This window comes from Simochromis diagramma, unplaced genomic scaffold (genome assembly GCF_900408965.1).
Source record: "Simochromis diagramma unplaced genomic scaffold, fSimDia1.1 OVJJ01000302.1, whole genome shotgun sequence".
NCBI lineage: Eukaryota > Metazoa > Chordata > Actinopteri > Cichliformes > Cichlidae > Simochromis > Simochromis diagramma.
In genome coordinates this window covers 13,582,090-13,607,656 of record NW_024386792.1, presented here as the reverse complement: position 1 = coordinate 13,607,656, position 25,567 = coordinate 13,582,090, and the positions used below count along the sequence as shown (strand labels likewise).

The 25,567-nt window shown below is 39.1% G+C and overlaps 1 protein-coding gene across 1 annotated transcript in view; it reads left to right on the top strand.

The window, feature by feature from the left end:
• The window catches only part of usp43a (ubiquitin specific peptidase 43a), a 125,496-nt gene that overhangs the window by 80,429 nt on the left and 19,500 nt on the right, over positions 1 to 25,567 (top strand). Inside the window, exons 9-12 of the mRNA XM_040024678.1 lie at positions 1,811 to 1,914; positions 7,931 to 8,008; positions 8,148 to 8,277; positions 18,845 to 18,964. Coding sequence (XP_039880612.1) covers positions 1,811 to 1,914; positions 7,931 to 8,008; positions 8,148 to 8,277; positions 18,845 to 18,964 — 432 coding nt within the window. The remainder of the gene's footprint in view (positions 1 to 1,810; positions 1,915 to 7,930; positions 8,009 to 8,147; positions 8,278 to 18,844; positions 18,965 to 25,567) is intronic.

Genomic DNA, 25,567 nt, shown 5'->3' with positions numbered 1-25,567 from the left:
TTTAGGGAATATTTAGAAAATTCCCTAAGTCTTTTATCCTGATGGTAAATCCATGTTGGAGGATTTTTATAATTCGGCTGTTTCTGCTAAAAATGAGCTTTTGGCTCTGAGTTTGTTTTTTCTTGAATCTTTGAACTTCTCATGTCAAATATTACTGAGTGAACAGTGAATTCAAATATATGGCCTTCTATCTTTTTCTTTATGGTGTGAAGGTCTTTCATATATTCAGCTGAACATAAGAAAAGAGAAAAAAATGAAAGTTTTTGAGCAGCCAGTTGAACTTCCACCCATCTTCATATTTTCAGCCTTAAATCTTTTATTTCCTTGTAGGGTAATCATTTAATTGGTCTACACAGGTTTTTGGAAAGTATGCCAACATCTGTCTCCCTCACTGGAGTCGCTGGCCTCCGTGAGGCAGATTATGAATGCTTAACACTAACGTTCATTCAAAAACTGTACTAGTCTTGCGTGATTACTTATTAGTGTGAAGTGTCTCATCCACTTTCCTTCATTATACTTTAACAGACAGACAAGGATGTCTGAACGCATGCTCGCTCAACCTCATAAAACCAACAAGAAAGAGACTGTGCCTTTGTCATTACTGCTCTAGGCTCCTATTAACCAACTAATTTCTTTCTCTTTATGCTCGACTGCAGTTCCTGTTCTCCAAGAGCAGCCGACTCATAATGAACCCTTATGTCTTTGCAACAAAGAGTGTAATCCATTTGGAAATACATTTTTCTCTATTTGAGTGGAAAGGTGGAAGGACTGACAGAGAGACTAGGTTATTATAGTTACAGAGCATTTTAGTTAACAGAGCATTTTAAAACCAAAGTCCCACAAGAGAAACAAAAATAGGACAAAGTGATTAAAAATGTTCTAGTCTCTGTCAATTTGTATATATGTGTATATATACACATATATACTTTTTAAAAGTCTTTTTACAAAATCCTTGTAGATTATGTTATACTTGATCACTCTTTTCTTGCACTGTTGCTTCTGTCACGCTCTTTAACAAGTATTGTAAATCAGAGTGAGATTTCTCATGTAAAGGATGTAATTTACATGAATGCAAAGGTGTGTGTACTAAATTGAGGTGTTTGGGTAGTTAGACACCAATAAGCTCTTCTTATAGCATAGCCGCAGATAAACGTAGCAGATTGTGACAGGACCCCCACCGTCAGTAGTTGATGGAGGCTTTTTGTTGAGATGCCCTGCACAACAAGGATGAGATCTGGGGAGAAGGGATGCATATGGTACAGAACATAAAGTCTAAACAAGGGTTGAAAGGCCTATTTGAAACACATAATGCCTGTAAAAAGATCACTCGACAAAAGTATTAATATTGCAATTTGGAAGCCTTTTTCATGACAGAAAATGATAAAAAGTAATATAAAGCAAAGGAAATGGAGCATCAGAAATACAGTAGCCCTTTATAACAAGAGGATGGGAGGAAATAAAATGTGAGAGAACAAATCATCCCTATTGGCTTTGTACAGAAGAAACAAAGAAACATACTAGAAAATATTCACATTCACACTCCTATATTAAATCATACTACAGAAAAAAAAACACATTGCTTTGTAAGGCATTGAGCACCCAGGCTGAAAATCAGAGTTTCAAACTACAAAGGTGTCCTTCAACTTTTTTTTTTCGTATCTCAATTATATATTCTGCAATCATAATGTCATCACCTCTCAAATTTATTATATTTGTCTACAGCTTTATATGCACATAAATGACATTTATTGAGGTAGTCCTTCTTTAGGGACACAGCTGTATTAAATAGTGTGACCTTCTCTCCTTCCAGAATGCTGGAGCGTTGTTTAAGATCAGAGTGGTGGGAGGATCAGCAGCCTACAGCTACCTGTCCCCACAGGACAGCAGGCCACTGTACCACCCTGCTGTTGACAGGTACACCACACCTACACCTACACTCTACCTACACACATGTGAATACATGGTGTTATCATAGTTCCACGACTGCTGATTTTTTCTTCTTCCATGTATTTATTGAGTTTTAAACATTACACTGCACGACTGCTAATTTAGGTGTGGCCAATCTCTCCATCAAAGTCAGGCCCTTGTGTATTGCTGGACTGCTCACAGTGCCACTGGAATTATCACTTCTAACTAGAGCCACATCTCCAGCTAAGATTCAGGACCTGCACAAAGATGCATGGCTACTTTGAAAAATGTCGTTTTTTCTATACATCGCAAGACAAACCCTTTGATGAAGGTGTATGCCATTGTCTCCTTCTGTGATGTCAAACTATATGTTGTGTTATTGTTCGCGTGAGGTAGGCTGCTAGGGCCAATAAAGACAAAATACCTGTTTCTGTTAGTCACATCGTTCTTGTGAGATCTCAGACTGGTTGTGCTCTAAGGAAAGAGCAGACATGTCAGCATATTTCCCCTGACAGGTCTCCTGGTCCATGTCCTTTTGTGCTTCCTCAATGTGCAATCTATATTGTTCTTAGATTTTTTTTTACCCTATAGCTTTGGCAGTGTTTGCCATCTTTTTTAATCCAGTATAAATGTGGCGCAGACTTTAGTGGATGTAAACAGAACATCCAAACCACAAGAACGCACATCACATGAGGAGGTCCATCAGGTGCACGGTGTGGATAGTGACTTCAGCCTCTACAGTCAAAGGTGGAGTTCTAGTGTTAGGTCCTGTGAGATCTGAGGGACAAAATCCACAGACCTGTGCACTTAAATGCACTCACATTGCCATAGTGCTTTTTTAGCCACACCAACATTGTCGCTTATCACCCCCATGCCCAGCAGATATGGCATCCTACAACTTTGTTGTCATGGGCACTTTTTACACAGTGGAAGGAGTCCAAAACTGATTACAGATGCAGAGTTGGAAGTGATCAAAACAAGACTTCCAGGGAGAAATCTAAAAATAGAAGCCATGCTGAGATAAGCCTTAATTTAATCAAACATGTTTTTGACTTTCATGGGCAAGTCAGTGAAGTTCAATACATCCTCTCCTTGTACAATTTTCTAGACACCAGCAATTACGGAGTCAGTATCCAGAATTTATGATGTTAAAAAATGCAGAGTTTTAAAATAGTTTTTTTATTTTATTTTATTTTAACAAATACCTGATTACGTTAAGTGTGGCTGATATTTAACTTCTGGGATATAAAATATTATATTGTATTGTATCCTTTTATCTTGTGTAAAATTGCCATGTACCTATGTATAGAGATAAATCCTAAAAAAATCTCATACTTGCTGATGGCATGTGGAGGAAAACTAGGAATACCTTCAGAAACCAGTGGACCTTGATAGCACTGAAGGATACAAACTATGATATCAGTTTAACAGTATGAAGATAAAGGCTTTATTTCCTGTGTAATTAACAACGTCAAGGTTTTGTAGTACAGCCGGGAAGGGGAGTATAATATTTAAATCTGTGCTGTTGTTCTACTAAGCTGCGGTGAAGGTCAGGCTTCCCACCGAGGGCTAGGAAATGAGCTTCCAGTGTGCGTGTGTGTTTGTGTGAACAAACCTGTCTGGGGAAAATGTGCATCGGTTTGCCCTCTTGGTGGCAGCTGAAGCTCATTTCATAGCTGTGATGTAGTTGAGCTTTGCATGAAGAAGGTCCATATCTGTGTTGTGAACATATATATATATATATATATATATATATATATATATATATATAAATAACACCCAGCACGCCCCTGCGGGCGGTTTATCCTTCAAGCTCGGGTCCTCTACCAGAGGCCTGGGAGCTTGAGGGTCCTGCACAGTATCTTAGCTGTTCCCAGGACTGCACTCTTCTGGACAGAGATCTCCGATGTTATTCCCGGGATCTGCTGGAGCCACTCGCCTAGCTTGGGAGTCACCGCACCTAGTGCTCCGATTACCACGGGGACCACCGTTACCTTCACCCTCCACATCCTCTCGAGCTCTTCTCTGAGCCCTTGGTATTTCTCCAGCTTCTCGTGTTCCTTCTTCCTGATATTGCTGTCATTCGGAACCGCTACATCGATCACTACGGCCGTCTTCTTCTGTTTGTCTACCACCACTATGTCCGGTTGGTTAGCCACCACCATTTTGTCCGTCTGTATCTGGAAGTCCCACAGGATCTTAGCTCGGTCATTCTCCACCACCCTTGGGGGCATCTCCCATTTTGACCTCGGGACTTCCAGGTTATACTCGGCACAGATGTTCCTGTACACTATGCCGGCCACTTGGTTATGGATATATATATATATATATATATATATATATATAATTAAAAAAACTAAAAAAACCTCACTATTAAATAATAAGTGAGGTAACACTTGGACTACAAGTACAAGTAACAGGAAACACATAGAAACACAGGAAAAGGAGTTATTTCTATCATGTGATTAAGTTTAAAAATGTTTTAAGCTAGTTACTGTGAATATCAAGGGATTTAAATTTCTGTGGTTGTGCAAATATTGATCCACACATGCTGTGCAGAAAATGTCACAAACTTGCTTCTCCAAATGGCTCCTTTTAAATCGTTAGAGGCTCACAGTAAGTTACTAAATCAGAAACCGATACACAATGCAGATGCTTTCTGTTGATCTCACACTCATTTATATTGTATGGTGGCCCTGAGAGGCCAAACGGACTGCAACTTCAGAAAACACTTGCAAAAAGAAAAATGCTGCAAAAAGAAAAATGCTGCAAAAAGAAAAACGCTGCAAAAGCACACACAACACAACGGAAATGTTTCTGGGGAGACAATAACCGGACGGACCACTTGCAAGTGTTTTCTGAAGTTGCAGTCCGTTTGGCCTCTCAGGGCCACCGTAATATTGTCTTCTTTTATTCTTTTTTTTTGTGGGGGGGGGGCCACATTTTCCATGGTTGTGTTTTGTACTCTGTGTTTTAAATAGAGCTGCAGTTTTTATAATTCTTATACACCGTTTACCATTTTCAGGGGCTCAAATGTAACTGGATATTTCATTTACTCACTCATCGCGGCCGATTTCTTTCTTTATGATAAGCATTTGAAAGAAAATCTGTTTCAAGTAAATCATAGTTCTCCAACTTTAAAAGAAAAATCAAAATATTCAGAAAGAGATGGAAAACATATATATGAGAACCATGCAAAAATTGCAACATTAAGTTTCGTGCTTCTGTAAAAAGGAAAAACGGTAATGAGCTCAGCAACAGAAACGGCCTAGAGGTCTACAGAAGACGACAGTGGTGGATGATCTTATATCCAGCCAAGTGAGGAAAGCTCAACAGGAAGTAAACATGCCATTATCCCAGTCTATCATAAGCAGACATAGAGAAAATACAAATGGTTCGCCACAGGGGAAAAAGCATCTGTGAGCCTAAAGGAAAGAAAGATGACATATTGCTAAAAACATAAGAATCAATAAGAGCAGTTCTCTAACTGCATTATTTAGACAGATAAAACTAAAACCTGTAACACAAGAACAGGAAGAAAAAAGTATGGAGAAGGTTTACAACGGCTCATAATCCAAAGCATAGTACCACATACCTTATAAAAGTGTGCCAGTGTGATGCATGAGCATGCATGCATCACATGCATGCCCATGCATCACGCATTTATAAGTCCTTAGAAGGGCAATACAACACTGCTGCTTGTTTGGCTCAGTGGGTGAGCAGGTCACTATACACAACAGTGCAGCAGTTTAAGAAGTCTGACTCACAGTCCTTTGCTGGGTGTCTTCACCTTCTTTCTCTGTCTATATTGTCTTGTCACATAAGTTGTGGATTTATTGGATTTACGCTTGCTTTTCGATTTCAAGTGATTTTTGTATTTGTGGTGTTCTAATCATGTTGCTAACGGGGAAGTTACAGACCGCTCTCTGGTGGATAAACCATTCATTACATGGTTGTTTTGCATCCCTTCTTTACTGTTTTCATTTTCATTTTCATTTATTGGCCATTATAAATCCGAATACCAGTATATCACCAACTAAATAATCTCGACCAATCGACAAGGCTCTAATGAAATCATACAAGATAAACTTTGCTGTCCGTAGTGTTATATTCTGTTCAGAGTCATCTTAATGCAGCAAAGTGTTTGGATCAGTGTGGCCGCTGGAGAGTGACCAGAATATACAGTAAAAGCTTTTTTGGGAGCTTTTTGAAAAAAAAAAACTAGTACTTTCAACAACCAGCTCCGTCACCGGATCTCACTGAGCAGCATTTCAGTAGCTGAAGACAAAACTGAAAGCAGAAAAGCTCATGAGTAAACAGCTGGAAACAGCTGCAGTAAAGGGTTTGGGAAAGCAACAAAGAGGGAAATCAAACGACTGACAAAGTATGAAAAATAACAGTTGTGTTGTCTTTTGCCTGTGCCTTTATGTGTTTATCTGCTTTACAAAATAGTTTGAAATGCATTGCTTCAATTAACTTGTTGTCTAACCACCTTGTTAAAAAGATAATTAATGTTTTCCTGCATGTTGTGTGACACTTAAATAATTATTGACTTGTAGACAATTAACTGGCCACTCAGAGCTCCTGCTGATGCTCTGGGATCTGGATTCGATTTAATTTTGTGGTAGTGCTCTGTTTACACACAGAGCAATCTTTCAGTTAAAGAAATTCAAATGATTCCCGGGAGGAATTAACTGTGCGATGACTTTTTCGACGAGAGCATCTGTAGAGGCGGTGGCGTTTTCAAAGTTTTTAGTGTCCGTTTCTCTAATTATTGTGCTGACAGGTCACAGAAGTGTGATATCTGCTAGTAGCGAGTGCATTAAATGCGTTCGTAGGGAACAATACTGAGACAACAATGTGAGTTCTGCTTTGAAGATGGAATGAAATTATTCATAGTCAGAATCAGTCAATATTTAGCCGTGCTTGAAGTCTCAAGCACCTTTCATGTCCATCTAGAAAAGAAAAACCTTTGACATGGCTCCAAAAATCTGCCGGTGGTGATCCATCATTCTGTCCTTAGCATTCAGTAATTTTTAAGTGCACCTTGGCCTTTCCATCAGAGCTACTTGGCTGTTGAATACTGATGCTGTTTCTTTCCTCCTGAGATGAAAGCAGTGAAGGTAAGCCCTGAAATACAAACACCGTGCCCCTTGCTACATTAGGGCAGAGAAAAAAAATCATATTTTTGCATACTAATCCTGGATGAGAAACCAGGTCTCAGCTTTGGTCGTTGTCACTCTGTGATCCTCCTGCCACTGTGTATATATTTGTGTGCATATTATGGTGGAATAAATTACAATAAAAGTAAAAAGTGCAAATATTGATGGGCTTTAATACGATTAGTCAGAAGTTCACGTTTTCATTCTGCTTGAACTGAAACTGAAGAGTCGACTAAAGGATGTGTTTTTCTGGTGTTTTTAATGTGGAAAAGCATGTGCTGATAACTTGCACGAAGATAAATATCTATCTAATACTGTGCAATAGCCATGATTGGCCTTTTGTTATATTACTCCCTTATTTCTAAATGGAATAACTTCATTTTCACACAAATGACAAAGTGAAAAACATTTGCTTGAAATTCTTGCAAATTTTCTTTTAAAAAATGTACATTGTAAGTATCCACAACTTCTGCCATGACACTCAGATATGTAATTTAGGAAATGCATTTTGTGTTTACTTGTGTTATCTTTGCCTGATATTTAAATTTGTTTGATGATCTGAAACATTAAAGTGTGACAAACATACAAAACAACAGGAAATCGGGAAGTGGGCAAACACTTTTTCACATCACTGTACTCTCTGGATGCACTATAGCAGCTGTCACAGGAGCAGCTGTTGCATGACAGCAACACAGATTTTAACGTTCTTCTTTTTTCTTTTTTTTTTAAACTTCATTCATTGTGGTTTATTTCAGGCTTTTGAAGATCACAGAATGCTATCACACTCAGAAAACTAAAATCATAAAATATGTATTCAGAGTTAAAAGATAACCTTCCTGCTTTTCTCCGCTGTTTTGTAGAGCTCTGAAGTTCTGCGGCCCAGGAGGACCCCCCCATGTGAAGCTTGTTATCGAATGGGAGCCAAGCACCAAAGAATGGTAAGGGCTGAACACATTTTAATGCTTTAAAAATGTGCAGAACTCAAAATTTTATAGTGTTGGCTGTTGTCATCTTGGGTGACATGGTAAACACAATTCTGCCATTGAATTAGACCAATCCACTTTGTGTGTGGTCCAGTTTATTTGGCAGCATCCAGGAGGAAGTAGTGAAAGATGCAGAGAGCGTGAGGAACCAGCAGCAGCAGCACCTTCAGCAGCATAGCTGTACCTTGGATGAGTGCTTTAAGCTGTACACCAAAGAAGAACAGGTACGTAAGAGGAATACAATAAGCTTTTGTTCTTACACTGTTATAACACAACATTTGCATTGGAGGTTTCATCTCCCTGAATTTCATGAAACAAGTGCAATTTAATCTCCAGATTTTAATTTGCACTCCAAGTCAAAAAGGCCACATAAGTATTTAGAAAAAATAAAAGGTCCACTGTAGCACCTTTTACTTGCTTACATGCTTACTGATTTATTGATTTCAACACCCATATGCGCAGTCTGATGTCAGAAATCAACAGATGTCTATAAAATTATCACACAGAGACGATGGTCTGTTGCATTTGCCAATTCAACTAGAATACATCCGTATCCTCCTTAGTTTTCTTTCTTTCTTTCTTTCTGTCTTAACCTGTCCTTTTTGGCATTTTGCTACAATTGGCAAATGGAAAATCAGCATCGCACATAATAATAAATTATTGAATTATTAATGTACAATGCTAGTTTTTAATGCATTAATTTGTACTGAAATCATGTCTAATATTTAAGATTTAAAAAATTGATATAGATAATTAATACCTGGAGCTGACTTTATGTGCTTAGCTTTTGTACTTGTCTTTTACTGTACTTGCTGTAATATTTCAGTCGGGTGGTGTCTGTTCTCTGGAAAAAAAAATAAAGGCAGCTGGACTTTAGGTTTGCGAATATGTTTCACCTCTCATCCAGGAGGTTTCTTCAAATCTGACGTGTGTGTGTGTGTGTGCAAATTACCCAGATTAGTCAGGACATCACGCACAAACTGACACTCTATTCTCTCATCAGGTCATATTCACACACATGCTCAGTATGGTGCTACTCATGTCTCACAGACTCGCACACAAACTTGGCATATTTTAATCTTAATTGTACCGCTCAACAGCCACTGAGAGGGAAAGCTCTTCCACATTACCTTCCTGTTTTGCTTGCGCATGGGCATGACACCAGGTCAAGGACTAATATTTCTGACATCCAGATAGTTTTTCTAGACTAATCCTTTCTGCTGTCTGAAAAAATACCTAATGTTTTTTCAGACCTAATGAAAGGTAATGTTGTACTATTATTACTTATGCTTGGCTGGTCGTATTCACATGCTATAGTACTATTTTAATGTCATAGCTGTGATAAACATGTGTAGGGCAGACCAGACTTGGGTTCACTATTGTTATCTGGCTATTCAATTCAAAGCAGTTTTATTTATACTGCACCAAATCACAACAACAGATAGTCCTGCTCTGATTGGCTATCACCAATGGAAGCTGGGCAGAGACGTGATGCTGCTCCTCAGAAGCCTAGATGACAGACCCAACTGGATGTGGGGATAACAAAAGTGCAAGGAAGGAGCACTGAGATGACATTGAAGGTGCAAGTTCTAGTGAGCGAGTGTATGTAATGGGAATGACTTAGATGAAGAGCTGCTGAGTGGGGATCAAATGATAGAGAAAAGACAGGAAGCTTGTCAGATGCAAAATGACAGGGTCTGAAGTGAGAGGTGAGTTGGTGCTGATAGAAGGATAATGGAATGAAAAAGCCAGAGTAGTCAAGTGACAGCCACAGTTTGTGTGCCGTAAAAGCAAAAAGTGCCATCAGTTCAGCAGTAAGACTGCATCTCAGTGCTGTACCACAGGGTAACTCATTTTACACAGTCCATTTACAGTTCTTGGGGAAGTTAAAGCATATTTATATGACTCAAGCAAAAACAATATGCTGTGAAAACGTCTTTCTTCCCTTGCTGGTTTCTTAGAATTTTGAATATTTGTCACAATGACATGTTTTTAAAATTTTAACATTACATAAAGATAATGTGGGTAAATGCAAAGTGCAGTTTTTAACCCTCTCAGGCTCAAATTAAACTTTTTGTTGCTAATGTACAACCAAGTCCTGCAGTGGTACTTCTGAGTAAAAAAAACCTCATAAAATATGTATGTGGGGTAATCAGGTTGTTAGTTTTTAACTGTTGCAAATCGGCACCGCCTGCCTTGAGAGGGTTAAATGATGGAATAAAGATATCTAGTGTAAACCTACCTGGTCCTATGTGAAAAAGCAATCCCCCCGTTAAATCAAATCAAGTTAAATCAATCATGCCACACCTGTTAAATCAAGATATCATCTGAATAGAACATGCCCAACAAAGTGAAGTAGGCTCCTCCCACTATCTAATTAAAAATTTGTTGCGGGCGACTTGATGGACCATCAGTTCTGCTCTCTGCTAGAAAGTCCTGAAGGGGAATGTCTGGCCATCAGTTTATACCCTGAAGCTCCAAAACACAGCGGCTATTCCACCTCTTATTGGCTTAAAATGTTTTTTGGAGGGTTTTTTTGTCCTAGTGATAGTCAGACTCAAATCACATTGAAATGCTTTGGCTGTTCATGCTCAAAACCCCCCAAATGTGGCTAAATTAAAACAATTCTGGAAAGAAAAATTGTGATGTGAAAGACTGATTGCCAGTTATTGCAGTTGCGTAATTGCAGTTCTTGCTCCCAACGATGGAACAATCAGTTATTAGGTATAGGGGGTAATCCTGTTTTCACACAGGACCAGGTAGGCTTGGATATGTTCTTTCCCTTAATACACGAAATCATCATCTAAAATGTACATTTTGTTATTATTGTGGTTATCTTTGTCTAATATTTGAATTTGTTTGATCTGAAAGATGCAAGTACGACAACTATGGAAAACAGGAAAGGGGGGGGGGGGTAGTTGTTGCTAGGACACAGCTGTATACACTGCACACACGCAGTTTTCAAGATAGAAACACCTGAAGCATGTATCTAATTCTCTCATTGACTAAACACTTTTCAGTCCAGTAAACCATATTTTTTTGCATGAATTAGATCAGGTTTATTCCTTAGTATTAACACCAAATACTGCATTTCATTTTTGTTAATGGCCTCAGAAACACTCGTACTGTAGAAATCACATTATCATCACCAGATGATTTCTCCTACACTTTAGCAAGTATTGTCTCTTAGGCTGTTGATTATAGGACTCAACTCTATATGCCTTAAAAATTAACAGGTTTCAAGGTAAGACCAGGCCAATAAAATCCAGATTAAAGGCCAAAGGTCACTATGTAAAATCTCAAAGAGTGAACAAAAACAGTCTATCTGGGAAAGGATGTTATAGATTGTTCGTAAATGATAATAAATGACACCCGTGCAGCTGTGTAAAGCCCAAGATTAGGTGATGAATACTATGTAAATGCATCTGGCTGGTCTCAAATGACAAAAGAGTTAGAGAAAAGAAACAGGCAACCAAAACAGTGTGCACTACTGAGAAACAGAGCTGTCACAAGCATACGCATTTCAAAGAGAAGCTGTTCAAAAATATGAAGCTAACCCTGCAAGAGTATTTAGAGTCTGTGAGAAGCTGTACAGAAACAGAATCAAGTCAGTTTAGGAGCTGGAGGTAATGACAAAATGTCTAACACCTGCTGTAGATGTTTTGTGTATTTTTTTAAACCCTAATGAGGATTGTCTTATGGATCTTTTTAAAATAAATGTAAAAAGAAAAATGATGGTTCTGATTTAGAATCGTTGTTACTGCTACTGAAAATTCTAACATTCTATGTGAAAGTGAGAGCTGAGCCGTGTTTGTATTCAGTGCTTTTTTTTTTCGTTCTTTTTCCCCCATCTGGTCGCCAGCAAGATTAAGACTAAAATCTTTGGGTGCTGATCTTATTCACTTGTTATAAACCTATGACATGCTTTGGCTTTTGAGGATGAATTCTCTTAAGTCCTTTGTGGTTTCTTTGTAATTGTTCCATTTTAAATTTTATTAATCACACAAAGAACTAGAGAGAGAAACCAATTATGTCATCAGCCAGTCTTTCACACCGCTTAAAGAACCTGGGTACATGTTGCTTGGTGCCTGTGTGAGTTTTCTGTGGTTGCTTTTGTCCAAACTCTTAAGACATGCACGTAAGGTCAACGTGGGTGGATGTGAGTCAGTGTTTACTCCAAATCGTCAGCTGAGACTGTCTACTATTCCCCCAGCCACTCCCAAAGTATAGCTAATTTAAAGATACTTCATTATATTAGCAGTTATTGACCTTAAATGTGTACTTTCTAGTAGTTTATAGTTACTTTACATTGCATATATTTAGGCATATTATACAGTTTATTTTTGTTTAGTTAACATTTTACAAAAAAAGAAACAAAAAGAAAAGAAAATGTTGTGTTTTCTGACAATACCTATTAATGTTTGTACAAGCACCAGTGAAATGCCAGAGTTTTTTTCTTTTCCAGTGGTTCTGGAGAGAGGAGCTCTTTTATTTTTTTAGGGTGCTGATGTTGGCTGGGATGAAATGGTATCTTAAAGGCTAAAGTCACGGAACAAATGTCTCATTGCGGATTAAACATTGCTCCCTGATTGACTACAGATTTTAGATTTTTTAGTTATCTAAATAAATCATGTGGCCTTTGGTGTATTCTAACACCGTGTTTATTCTACTCGAGCTATTTTGCATAATATTGCCTCTTTAAGTGAGATAAAAAGGCTTTCAAACTATCAGTGACAGGCAGTATGTTGGGCTGGAAAAAGAAGTTTGTCATATAATAGTTAAAAATGTCATTAGTGAAGTAAAACTACTCTTTTGGAAGGAAAACAAAACAGGCAAAAGCCTTCAGCAATTTTGTTGAAGTAAATATGTGAGCAAAAACCTGGTCAGTGAGCCTCTTTCAAATGCTAATGTTGCTTTTTATTTCACAAACTTAAAAAAATAAAATTAAACATTAATGGAGGCTTGTAGACTCTACTGTATATAAAGCTAATTAAATCTTTCTGTTCCTTGGAGTTCATTTCAAGGTCTGGGACACTTTTAAGCTGGCTGGCACACACAGCGTGCAGAAGAGGGACCGTGAAAGCTCTCCGAGAGAGCAGCTTGGGTTTCTTGAATTACTTCATGGTGGACTATGGGTTATGATTTGGATATTTGTCCTGTTAAAGAACTTTTATATTAGTTTCTTTAACAAACTGAATGACATTTGCTAATATGTAGTGGAGTCCACTCTTTTTGTGTTTTTCCAAACAGAGCTTTGGTGATTGTGGTCAAAGAACACATGTTTAACTCCTGCTTAGCTTTTTTCTGATTTTTGTTTCCTTATTTTCTTGAGAACTGTGTACACGGCTGTGAGGTTGTAAAGTTTTCTTCTCATGAGTTTTGTTAACCCTGCTTGTATATTAGCATGGACAAAACAATAATGCAACACCAAACCCGTGTCAGCCAATCTACTCTGCAGTTCTTTTGCTGTATGTATCAGATCGTGTGTTGCCTTTCTGTCCAACCGACATGCAGTTTTTGCCTGAAAGACATCTTAATGTCCCACATTTTCCCTTAACTGCCATTTTAATAACATTTCTGATGGTGGAAATCGCAAATCTGAAGAACTTTGAAGTGTTTTTACATCATTTCAAACTTCTAAAGCATAACTTACCTTCATTTTAGATCCTCAACCAGTTGCTCTCTTTGATTGAATAGAATTTCATAGCTGCTGTGAAAGTGGGGCAGTGACTACTGACAACTCTTGACAGTTTAAAAGGTTTATTTTACAACAAAAAGCTTATTTAATTTAATGTTCACCATCTATTTTGTTTAAGAATCTGAAGTCTTGTCATTGGAAAGTGGACAAAACAAGTGAAAGAATCAAAGTGGCTACCATGGGAAAATAAATGCCGTAGATGGGTAAATATACTGTGCAGTTTAAAAAAACACTAGTATATCTGAGCAACTGGAACTTTTTATGGCACTCTATATTATTGGATTACTGTATTTCAATATTATATATAAAAAAAACTACAAAATATATTTTAAAATAGCATGTGCTTTAAAATAGTGTCTGCTAATTAAATTCTGTGTACTTACATAAAGTAAAAGCATCAAACGTTGAATTCATTTCCTTAAAGGTACAGTTTGTTAACAGTGTTTAGTTGTTTTAGACATTCTAAAGAAATCAGTAATAAATGCATGTTTGGGACCGAACAGTAGAGTTAGTAACAGCAAGCGAACATAGAGGAGCATTTACAGGTTAGAAGACATATTGTCTTAGGAACTAGTAGAGCCCAGAAACAGATCTATAAGAGGGCGAATACTGGAGTTTTTCTCCACCTTACTAGTCGTGTGAGTTTGTTTATATGAAAAAGAGAAAAATATAGACCTCAGGACAAAGGATGTTACATCATGTTACAGTTATTCCCCTTTTTCTTCCTGAGATGGAAATTGGAAAAAAAATAAAATGAAATAAACAGCAAAACAAAAAACATCGGTGTGGATAAGATGAGTCTTAGAAGATGGAACATGCAGGCAAAGTCTGCTGAGTGTAGAGCTGTGCAGGTAGAGAGCACTAATGTTGGAGGAAAGGTGTGATGAGCAGGCACGTGAGTGCTGCAGAAGAATTACTGAACAACAGAAACGTTGTTGGGCAGTGAGGTGATGAGACGGCTGGTCCAAAACTAACAGTTGTGTAAACTGAACATCCAAGATATGACGAATAAACTTCAGTTCAGCATAGCACAATGCCTCAGCGTACCCAGCACACTGGCATGCACGAGCTGATAAGCCCCAGGTGTGCACGGTGACTGGAGTGGAGCTCGGAGAGTGGGAGATGACAGTGTAGCGTCTACAATTCACAAAATTTAACAAACCAAAAGAGACAAGGACACAAACCAAACGAAGATGAGAACACAAAACAAAGCAAAAAGAGGAAAAATTGAATGAAATGATTTGCTTTTTTTAGATGCCGAATATAACTCTAGTGTTTAAATATAAAGAAGCATATATTCAATTCAATTTTATTTATACAGCCCCAAATCACGACAACACTCACCTTAAGGCACTTTAGATTGTACGGTAGATCCTACAATAACACATACAGAGAAAAAACCCAACAATCATAGGACCGCCTATGAGCAAGTGCTTTGGCGACAGTGGGAAGGAAAAACTCCCTTTTAACAGGAAGAAACTTCCGGCAGAACCAGGCTCAGGGAGGGGCGGGGCTATCTGCTATCTGGGGTGAGAGAAGGAAATCAGGATAAAAGACATGCTGTGGAAGAGAGCCAGAGATTAATAACAAGTATGATTCATTGCAGAGAGGTCTATTAACACATAGTGAGTGAGAACGGTGACTGGAAGCTGGTTCCACTGAAAGCTCTCCCTCCCATTCTACTTTTTAATACTCTAGGAACAACAAGTAATCCTGCAGTGTAAGAGCAAAGTGCTCTAATGGGGTCGTATGGTACTATAAGATCATTAAGATAGGATGGGGCCTGTGGTCAGCCCAAATGACTACAGGCCTGTTGCACTTACGCCTGTAGTGATGAAGTGCTTTGAGAGACTGGTCTGTCAGCACATCAGGGCCGGTCTGCCTCCCACTCTGGACCCCCACCAATTTGCCTACAGGACAAATCGATCCACCAAGGACGCTATCACCATAGCGCTCCACACTGCGCTGAGTCACCTGGAGCACCGAGGAAGCGATGTGAGAATGCTCTTTCTGGACTTTAGCTCAGCATTCAATCATATCATCCCGGAGATCCTGGTCCAGAAACTGTCTCACCTGGGACTCTCCACCCCCATCTGCCTCTGGATCAAGGACTTCCTGACAAATAGACCACAGTCTGTCAGACTCGGCCCCCACCTGTCCAGCACCATCACACTCAGCACCGGGTCTCCACAAGGATGTGTTTTGAGTCCCCTCCTGTTTACGCTCTACACATCCGACTGCTCCCCTACCCATCTCTCAAACACCATCATAAAGTTTGCGGATGACACCACAGTGGTTGGACTCATCTCAAGGGGGGATGAGTCGGACTACAGAGATGAGGTCAACAGACTGACTGAGTGGTGTTCAGTTAACAACCTCCAACTGAACACCACGAAAACTAAAGAACTTATCTTGGACTTCAGGAAGGGCAGAGCAGACCCGGCCCCACTTTACATTCACGGGAACTGTGCGGAGAGGGTAGACTCCATGAGGTTTCTGGGCGTGCAGATCTCTGATGACCTCTCCTGGACTGCAAATGCCACGTCGGTGGTAAAAAAGGCCCAGCAACGTCTCCACTTTCTGAGAGTGCTCAGGAGGAACAACCTGGAGGAGAGGCTGCTGGTGACATTTTACAGAGCCACCATAGAGAGCATCCTAACGTACGGCATAACAACATGGTATGCAGGGTGCTCAGCTGTGGACAGGAAAGTACTGCAGAGGGTCATCAACACAGCCCAGAAGATCACTGGCTGCTCTCTGCCCAGCCTGAATTTCTGAATTTAAGAAAATCAAGCTATTCGGGGTGTTTTTTTGTTTGTTTTTCTTTTTACTTTATACTGCTGCTTGTTTTAGATTAACAAAGGTTTAGCAGCAAAGGCTCTTCTTAGAAACTCACAATTTGTGTTTTGTCCGGTGACATTATAACAATTTATATTGTAATCTTGCAGCCTTGGTCACTGAGCACCAAAGACAAAACCTTTTATCCTTTTTGTTTTTGCCCTTTAACTTTGACTCCTCAAAGTTTATGACAAGTTGGCAGCTTGAAAATAATTTTTGGCAGTCCTGCAGTCAGGCCATTGTTATATAGATGTCTTGTCATTGCTTGTGTTTATGGGACAACACACATTATAATGGTGCTTTGTACCCAAGAACAAAATGTCAGTATAATCTCAGTACTAACAATAGTAAACAGCACATCATCTATACAAACTCTAAAGAAACACAGAAGAGATTTTTCCCACCACAGCAGCAAGATGTGCATGATGAAATCTCCTTTATGGTTTAGTTTATTATCCTCTTATATAATTATCTCATTCTGAACCCAAACCTTGGCCCTAAAGCCAAATTCCAACCCTCTGAAGCTCTCAGAAAAAAAGCACAAAGTCATAGTCAAAACTTATCCACTTTCTCAAAATCCTTCCTCCCAAGATCTAAAACCAAAACCAGTCTTTACAAAGGTAGTCGTACATGTGCACACACATTGACACACACAGTAGCATAGCAATCGTACTGCATGTGCCTCAGTGGACACTGGTATTCAAGAGTAATTTCTCTCTTTGAGAGCTCACAGAATAAGTAGTTGTAACAAGTTAGATACACTGTGTGTCCCGACGCTACAGGCAGACACATTTGTTTCCATGGCTAATTATTTGTTTGTATAGCGCTCGTTTCTTGTGCACCTCGACTCTCCCCGTTGTGTTCATCGCATCTGTTTGTAAGCCTGCAGTTGTTCCTCTCACTCCAAACTCCTCTCCCTCTGGTTCAGGAGTGCTACTACATGAATAGGGGAGAGCGATTGGACTACATGTAACAGCCTCAGCTAGCACTGAACCCGAACCACCTCCCCCTTCTCTTCTCCCTCTGCCGAGCCACAAACCACACCCCTAACTCCAACAGTAGCTTTATTTGTTTATTTATTTGTAAGGGACCCTGCACAAAAGCCAGCCAGAGAATTGACACATTGTACCAGGTTTGATTAGCGTTTGCAGTTTCTTGGCCGGTAATATTTATCTGGTCACTTATTGCTATAGCAAGTGTAACCCACAATCAGACTTGCAGCTCAAAGGGCAACAGTGTGTGAAAGGGAAACATAGTTTTTCTTTATGGAAGAGAATCTAAACATGTTGTACTGCACTTTTGTGAGAGAGGCTCTGCTTTTTTGAAAACAAAACACAAAGTCTCAGTGGGCAGCGCTGACTTATTGTCTGCCTTTCAAAACCCGCCTGTAACCATAGCAACTGTAAATGTTAGGTTTCTAGCCATGAGACAGTTGTAGTGGGATTAACTGACAGCGTGTGTGCACAGGACATTTTTTAGCCTAAGGGCATTATTTATATAATAATTTTTGTGAAGTTGTCCATTTTTCCTCTGAGTACTATGACGAGCTGATGCAGCTAAAGGCATTTTTCCTGTCCAAGCAATCTTTGAGATGTCAGTCACAAACAAGTGAACCTTTTACCATTCTTTAGATTTGCCAGTCTGCAGCACAGACCCCTAAACCATAAAGCAAGAAGAGAAAAATCCCAAGATGATGCATTTTAATATGTTGAGCTAATGAAAGTGTATTTAAGGTGACCATGGCTTAGGCAGTAGAATAGATTTATCAGTAATTGGAGGGGTGGTGTACTTTTTTTTTTTATCAATGGGTCCTTTAGTCTGCATGTCAAACGCACCTCAAAATTGCTCATCATTTATCATCCGCGTGTGTGTTTGGGGGGTATTTTGTAGCATTATATGAAGAGCTTTGTGAATGAGTAGAGCACTTTTAGTGGTCAATAAGATGAGAAATGTGCCATACAAAATCCAGTCAATTTATCCTCTATACAGTGACTTCAAAGCGCCTTAAGGTGCTTCTGTGAAGATGAAAAACCAAAGACGAGGAAAGCGAGAAAATTGTTCTACCTTTAAGTAGAACAAGGACAAGACTTTAATTCAAAAAGCTTTCATGCAATCAGGCATCATTATGACAAAACCCAAAATTATGACAGGCAAGCTTTTATTTTTGATCTGGGAAAGGCAAATGAAAAATAGATTAATATCACCTGCTTTATTTATGTAACTATGCACCTAATTGATGTAAATATTGATTGCAGCTTGCACCAGATGATGCCTGGAAGTGCCCCCACTGTAAGCAGCTTCAACAGGGTATGGTGAAGATGAGCCTGTGGACTCTGCCAGACATACTGATCCTCCATCTCAAGCGCTTCCGTCAGGTAGGCCAGCTTCAAAGTGGTCTCAAGTGAAGACTTTCATCTTGATCATTACATTACTACTACAGTCATCAAAATAATTTATTTAAAAGATGTCTATGGGAGTAACAAACACCTGAGGAACTATTATCTCACTCTACACAGACAATTTGACAATTTATAGAGGAGCCAGATACAGTATTCAAGAAATATGAATACACGCCTTTGAAATTACTAAAATTAACGTGATTTCAATTAGCATCAACTTACAATAATAACTTTAAAATTATTTTGTAAAATGGATTGAAATAATTATTCAAAAGTTTACTGTGTTTAGTCTCATTTAAAACACATTATACAGACTACATTTAACACAACAGTGCAAAAAAACTGAAGCTAAACACAACAACAAGTCTGTTGAATGCTGCAGGAAAAGAGTATACGTGCAATTTCCAATTAACAACTAGTTATATGAACAGTCTTTTAAATAAACTGCAGTTGTCTAAAGGATTTGCTTTAACAAGAAAGCAGTTTGTGAGAACTCATCAGGATAAGAAAAGATCATTTTTATGGCTCAGTTAAGCCAAATTTGTTTCCTGAAATACTAAATGAAAAGATGAATTTGAGTGTAAAGAAATGTAGCCTTTAATAATTTCAAAAGCACTGCAGGAAACAAGAAAGGGAAGCCAGATGAATACTGTGAAAAGGGCCGTTTGTGAATAGTCATTGAAAAAGACAACCTCTCTGTCAAAGAGCAGCTCAGTATAAAAATGAGTAAAAATGAATTGTTTCTCTGTGGATGATGGGTATGTGAAAACATGTTTGTGATAAAATACTTGCCATAACAACTACAAATTACGAATTAATAAACTCATTATTGACGGGAACTGGAAAACTGGAAAAGCTCATCCACGCCTTTGTGACCTCAAGGCTGGATTACTGCAACTCACTTTATTTTGGTCTTCATTCTGCCCTCCTTCATAGACTGCAGACAGTCCAAAATGCTGCGGCACACATTCTGACCAGAACTGGGAAGTTTGCCTGTATCACTCCTGTTCTAGCTGACCTGCATTGGCTACCCATAAAATACCGCATCCAATTTAAAATACTGCTGCTCACGTTTAAAATTACCAACAACACAGCACCGAGCTACCTTAAGGAACTCCTTAAATCGTATGTTCCTGCCAGAGCATTAAGATAATCTACTCAGTTACTCTTGGTGCAGCCTAGATGTCGGCTGAAGTCTAGAGGTGACCGGGCGTTTGCCCTGGCTGCACCAGAGTTGTGGAATAACCTTCTGATTGTGATCCGGGCGTCCGATTCCATCCAATCTTTTAAATCACGGTTAAAAACCTATTTGTTTAATCTCGCCTTCCCTCCTTGTTAATGCTTGCACTTGACTTTTAGACTTACTCTATTTTTCCTTATACATATTTTTATGGCTTGTGCTTTTATTATGTTTTTATTTTGATATGCATTTCATATTACCCCTGTGTATTAGTGGCATTGACCTGTGAGTATATTTGATACTTTGCTAAGGCCTTATAATACTCGTGTTACTTCTCTGTCTCTTATCTTAAGCACTTCGGTATACCACTGGTTTTTAAATGTGCTCTATAAATAAAGTTTGTTGTTGTTGTTATTGTGCTTACAGTTTCTCTTGATGGCCCAGTGTTGGATTGGATATTAGAGAGAATAAAACTGGCCTTTTATGGACTGATTTTTGCAAGAGTATAAAAGTCCCAGAAAATCCTTTGTGCCTGACCATCTTCAGGGGACTTTTTGTTGTTGTTGTTGTTAAGCCACTTAACAGTGACCTGTGTGTCATTCAAGCATGAAAAGGCACTTAACTCAAGGCATAAACCATTTTTGCGTCTACACATAGCAGACAATTTAGCAAAGAACCAATTTTATATCATATCTTTAAGCACTTTGTTACTACCAGCCTGTCACAAACAACCACAATTTGTTTCTTTTGCTTTAATTTAATCTATGAAAAATGCAAAAGATAACAAAGTTTGACAGGGTGTTTTTGCACCAAAGTCATTCCTAAAGAGCTGTTAGCTGAAAACTTAAAGAATATCTCATCATGATCTGCAGGAAACTGGACAAGCGGAAGGAAAAAAAAAGACAAAAGTGGCCTAAAAGACAAAAGTGGCCTAAGTGCCCCCCCCCAAAAAAAGCTATCAGTAAGTCATGAAAGTCAAGTCCTTAAAAAAAAAAAAGGATGAATGCAGTGATGCATCTAACCCTTCTGTTGATCCAGCTAATGTTCGTCGAAGCATAATGAAAAATGGTCTCAGTCAAAGAGGAAAGGGAAACAGGGAGAAATGGGCTGAGGTATGGATTGAAAATCAGTGGCAACGGGTCTTTTATGCTTGAATGATTTATAGGTCAGTGCTAAGTGGCTTAAAACACAAACCAAAAGGCAAGGACTGGAATGAAAATGAGAGAAAAAGCAGTCAATACCCAAATAGAAACTGAAAGATCCCCAACAGCCTGAAAAAACTATACACAGTAAGCTTCTTTCCATCCCCCTTTCCTCTTTAGTGAGATAGGCAAGCGCCATGTCACAATCATTGAAGCATGCCTCGTAGCCTGCTTCTTTAAAACCAACACCCCACCTTTCTCTGGCCTTCATGCATTATTCCAAACACGTATTATCATTATCGGTCTAAATCCCCCACACCCCATTACCTTGCCACCGTGAAGTTCTTTAATATCCTTGGAGATCCCAGTCTGGAAAGTTAAAAAGGATTCAAACCTATGCACTTTCTTCCTCAACTAAACTTTGTTTAGAGCCATGGCAACAACAAAAAAGATAAAAAGTGGTGTTTTTATGAATTCTGACTGTTTACTGAAAGGAAGAACATGAAAGAAGGCAAGTGAAAACAACTATGATGAAAGCCAATGTGCCACACAAATTAATTGCTGGTACTTTCTAACCACTCTTTATGAAACATTCTGATGTTGTACATCAATGCAGGAAAAAAACAAATGAAAACTGAAAGAGGACATGCAAAGGGTTGGTGTTACAGAAGGTGTGGGGTAAGATGGAGGCAGATGATACATAAAGGGAGTGAAATAAAGAAGAATTAGTGATCAGCCACAGACTTTTTCAGCCTCAGATATACAGTTACAGTGGGGCAAAAAAGTATTTAGTCAGCCACCGATTGTGCAAGTTCCCCCACTTAAAATGATGACAGAGGTCAGTAATTTGCACCAGAGGTACACTTCAACTGTGAGAGACAGAATGTGAAAAAAAAATCCATGAATCCACATGGTAGGATTTGTAAAGAATATATTCGTAAATCAGGGTGGAAAATAAGTATTTGGTCAATAACAAAAATACAACTCAATACTTCGTAACATAACCTTTGTTGGCAATAACAGAGGTCAAACGTTTACTATAGGTCTTTACCAGGTTTGCACACACAGTAGCTGGTATTTTGGCCCATTCCTCCATGCAGATCTTCTCGAGAGCAGTGATGATTTGGGGCTGTCGCCGAGCAACACGGACTTTCAACTCCCGCCACAGATTTTCTATGGGGTTGAGGTCTGGAGACTGGCTAGGCCACTCCAGGACTTTCAAATGCTTCTTACGGAGCCACTCCTTTGTTGCCCGGGCGGTGTGTTTTGGATCATTGTCATGTTGGAAGACCCAGCCTCGTTTCATCTTCAAAGTTCTCACTGATGGAAGGAGGTTTTGGCTCAAAATCTCACGATACATGGCCCCATTCATTCTGTCCTTAACACGGATCAGTCGTCCTGTCCCCTTGGCAGAAAAACAGCCCCATAGCATGATGTTTCCACCCCCATGCTTCACAGTAGGTATGGTGTTCTTGGGATGCAACTCAGTATTCTTCTTCCTCCAAACACGACGAGTTGAGTTTATACCAAAAAGTTCTACTTTGGTTTTATCTGACCACATGACATTCTCCCAATCCTCTGCTGCATCATCCATGTGCTCTCTGGCAAACTTCAGACGGGCCTGGACATGCACTGGCTTCAGCAGCGGAACACGTCTGGCACTGCGGGATTTGAATCCCTGCCGTTGTAGTGTGTTACTGATGGTGACCTTTGTTACTTTGGTCCCAGCTCTCTGCAGGTCATTCACCAGGTCCCCCCATGTGGTTCTGGGATCTTTGCTCACCGTTCTCATGATCATTTTGACCCCACGGGATGAGATCTTGCGTGGAGCCCCAGATCGAGGGAGATTATCAGTGGTCTTGTATGTCTTCCATTTTTTGATGATTGCTCCCACAGTTGATTTTTTTCACACCAAGCTGCTTGCCTATTGTAGATTCACTCTTCCCAGTCTGGTGCAGGTCTACAATACTTTTCCTGGTGTCCTTCGAAAGCTCTTTGGTCTTGGCCATGGCGGAGTTTGGAGTCTGACTGTTTGAGGCTGTGGACAGGTGTCTTTTATACAGATGATGAGTTCAAACAGGTGCCATTCATACAGGTAACGAGTGGGGGACAGAAAAGCTTCTTACAGAAGACGTTACAGGTCTGTGAGAGCCAGAGATTTTCCTTGTTTGAGGTGACCAAATACTTATTTTCCACCCTAATTTACGAATAAATTCTTTACAAATCCTACCATGTGAATTCATGGATTTTTTTTTCACATTCTGTCTCTCACAGTTGAAGTGTACCTCTGGTGCAAATTACTGACCTCTGTCATCATTTTAAGTGGGGGAACTTGCACAATCGGTGGCTGACTAAATACTTTTTTGCCCCACTGTATATGCTTTTAGGATGGCTCATTCCCAGAGGCCTGCCGTGGTTAGAATCTTTCTCACTGTCTATGTACGCCAGGCCATATTTTTCCCCACACCTGGTATAATCAGATAGATCACTGCTTTCTCCTTTTTGCTGTCTGGTGGAGTCTCTTATTATTATGTTTTTTCCCATCTGTTCACATGGTAGCTTCCCAGTACTCATCTCCGTACTGCAATTTCATAGTAATTCAGCACAGGCTTTAGAGTGTGTAGGTCATTTCCCTAGCTGAGATCATTCGGTATGCACACCAGTTTCAGTTGTACTGAATCTCCTGCCATGACCGGGTTAAAATAAACCATGCCTTTTTGCTATAACTGACCCATCACTAGTGTTTTTTTGCTCAGGGACTACAGATAGAAATTAGGTTTCGACTTCGTTTGTGCGTCTCCCTGTAATTAAACATTTGAAAAACCCTTGACACGAACCCTTAACAGCTGCTTTCACAGGAGACTCATTAGTATCCCTTCATATGCCTGGTTCTTCTTGTTCCTTGTTTCAAAAGTGAGCCCTGCCCTTTTCTTTAGATGTTTGCTTCTCTGAGTTTTAATGAACACATTGTAAGTTGTCAGTATTTTGTTGCAGCAGGTATGTTTGCTATGCCTAACACTGTAAGGTCATAACATGCGACCTTTTATTCGTAATTGGTTCACGGTAATCTTTTTAGTAACATAGTAATACTACTATACTTAAGCTTGGATATGTTACCAGCGTGCATAACAATTAAACTTTTGCCACATTAGGAAAGCATCTTGTTTTCCAGCACAGCTAACAAACAATATCCCGTGATCTGAAAAGGCTCCCTGTGTTTCGGAGAAACTTGACCAAACTGGTTTGTGTTAACAAAATGGTAGCATTTGTTAACCTTTACTTAACTAATCTGGTCTCATTTAAGCCATCACTTTGTTTTTTTCAATGGCCCTGACCAGGACAAGTTTAAGTCACAATGACACAACTAATGGTTTTAGGAAACTTCAAATTTAATAAACAAACAAACAATCTTTTAACAGAGAGTTTACAATAGTTCGTCAACTTTCACTTACATTTGCAAACACATGCCAAGCTGATGGGAGCTTAAAAACAAAAAAACATTGTTGCCACATTTAATAACATCCTAACACACAGAAATGACTGATAAATCAATTTTATAATGATTATTTTTTCTCCAGAAGCCAAATTAATTTTCCCTATGGGCCACATACTGAGTATAGCATTAATGCCAAAAAACATGAACATCCCTGAATATCCTTTCACTCCATATGTGCCAATATGCTCCTGAGACCCAGCCTATTCATTTATGTCCTCCATGGATAGAATAGATGTAAGAAGTTATGTAGTGATGGGATTTTTCTTTTCACTTAATCTGTACAATTGCTCCGCACACTCCCCGGAGTGTAGTGCTGTAATATTTTACATTAGTGCTTAATACCGCCTTGCTGAACATAATAATTCCTCACAGTCATTACGGGTCTTACCTGGAACTGTCGAATGTTGAGAAACTGGGACTGCTGTGAGGGGCTGCACCAATAAGCTGGACTCATTTATGCTCAATATTAATCTTATAAACTGCTGCTGATGAGAGCAGATGTTACAATTAGGCAATGAAAATGTAAAAGAGGTATAGTTAAAAACACCAATATTTTAAGACAGTTTATCAATTTAATCAATTTTCTCAAAAACAACTGTGAGCAAAATGTGCATGTTTTTGCTAAATTTCAAACACCCTAAACTTTATTTTACTTTATAGAATATATTGTACTGCCATCTTACTTGTAGTTTCATGTATTCATGTGACGTTTTTCAGTTCTTTCTTCTTGTTCAGTGAAAGAGATCTAGTCTGTTTTTGGC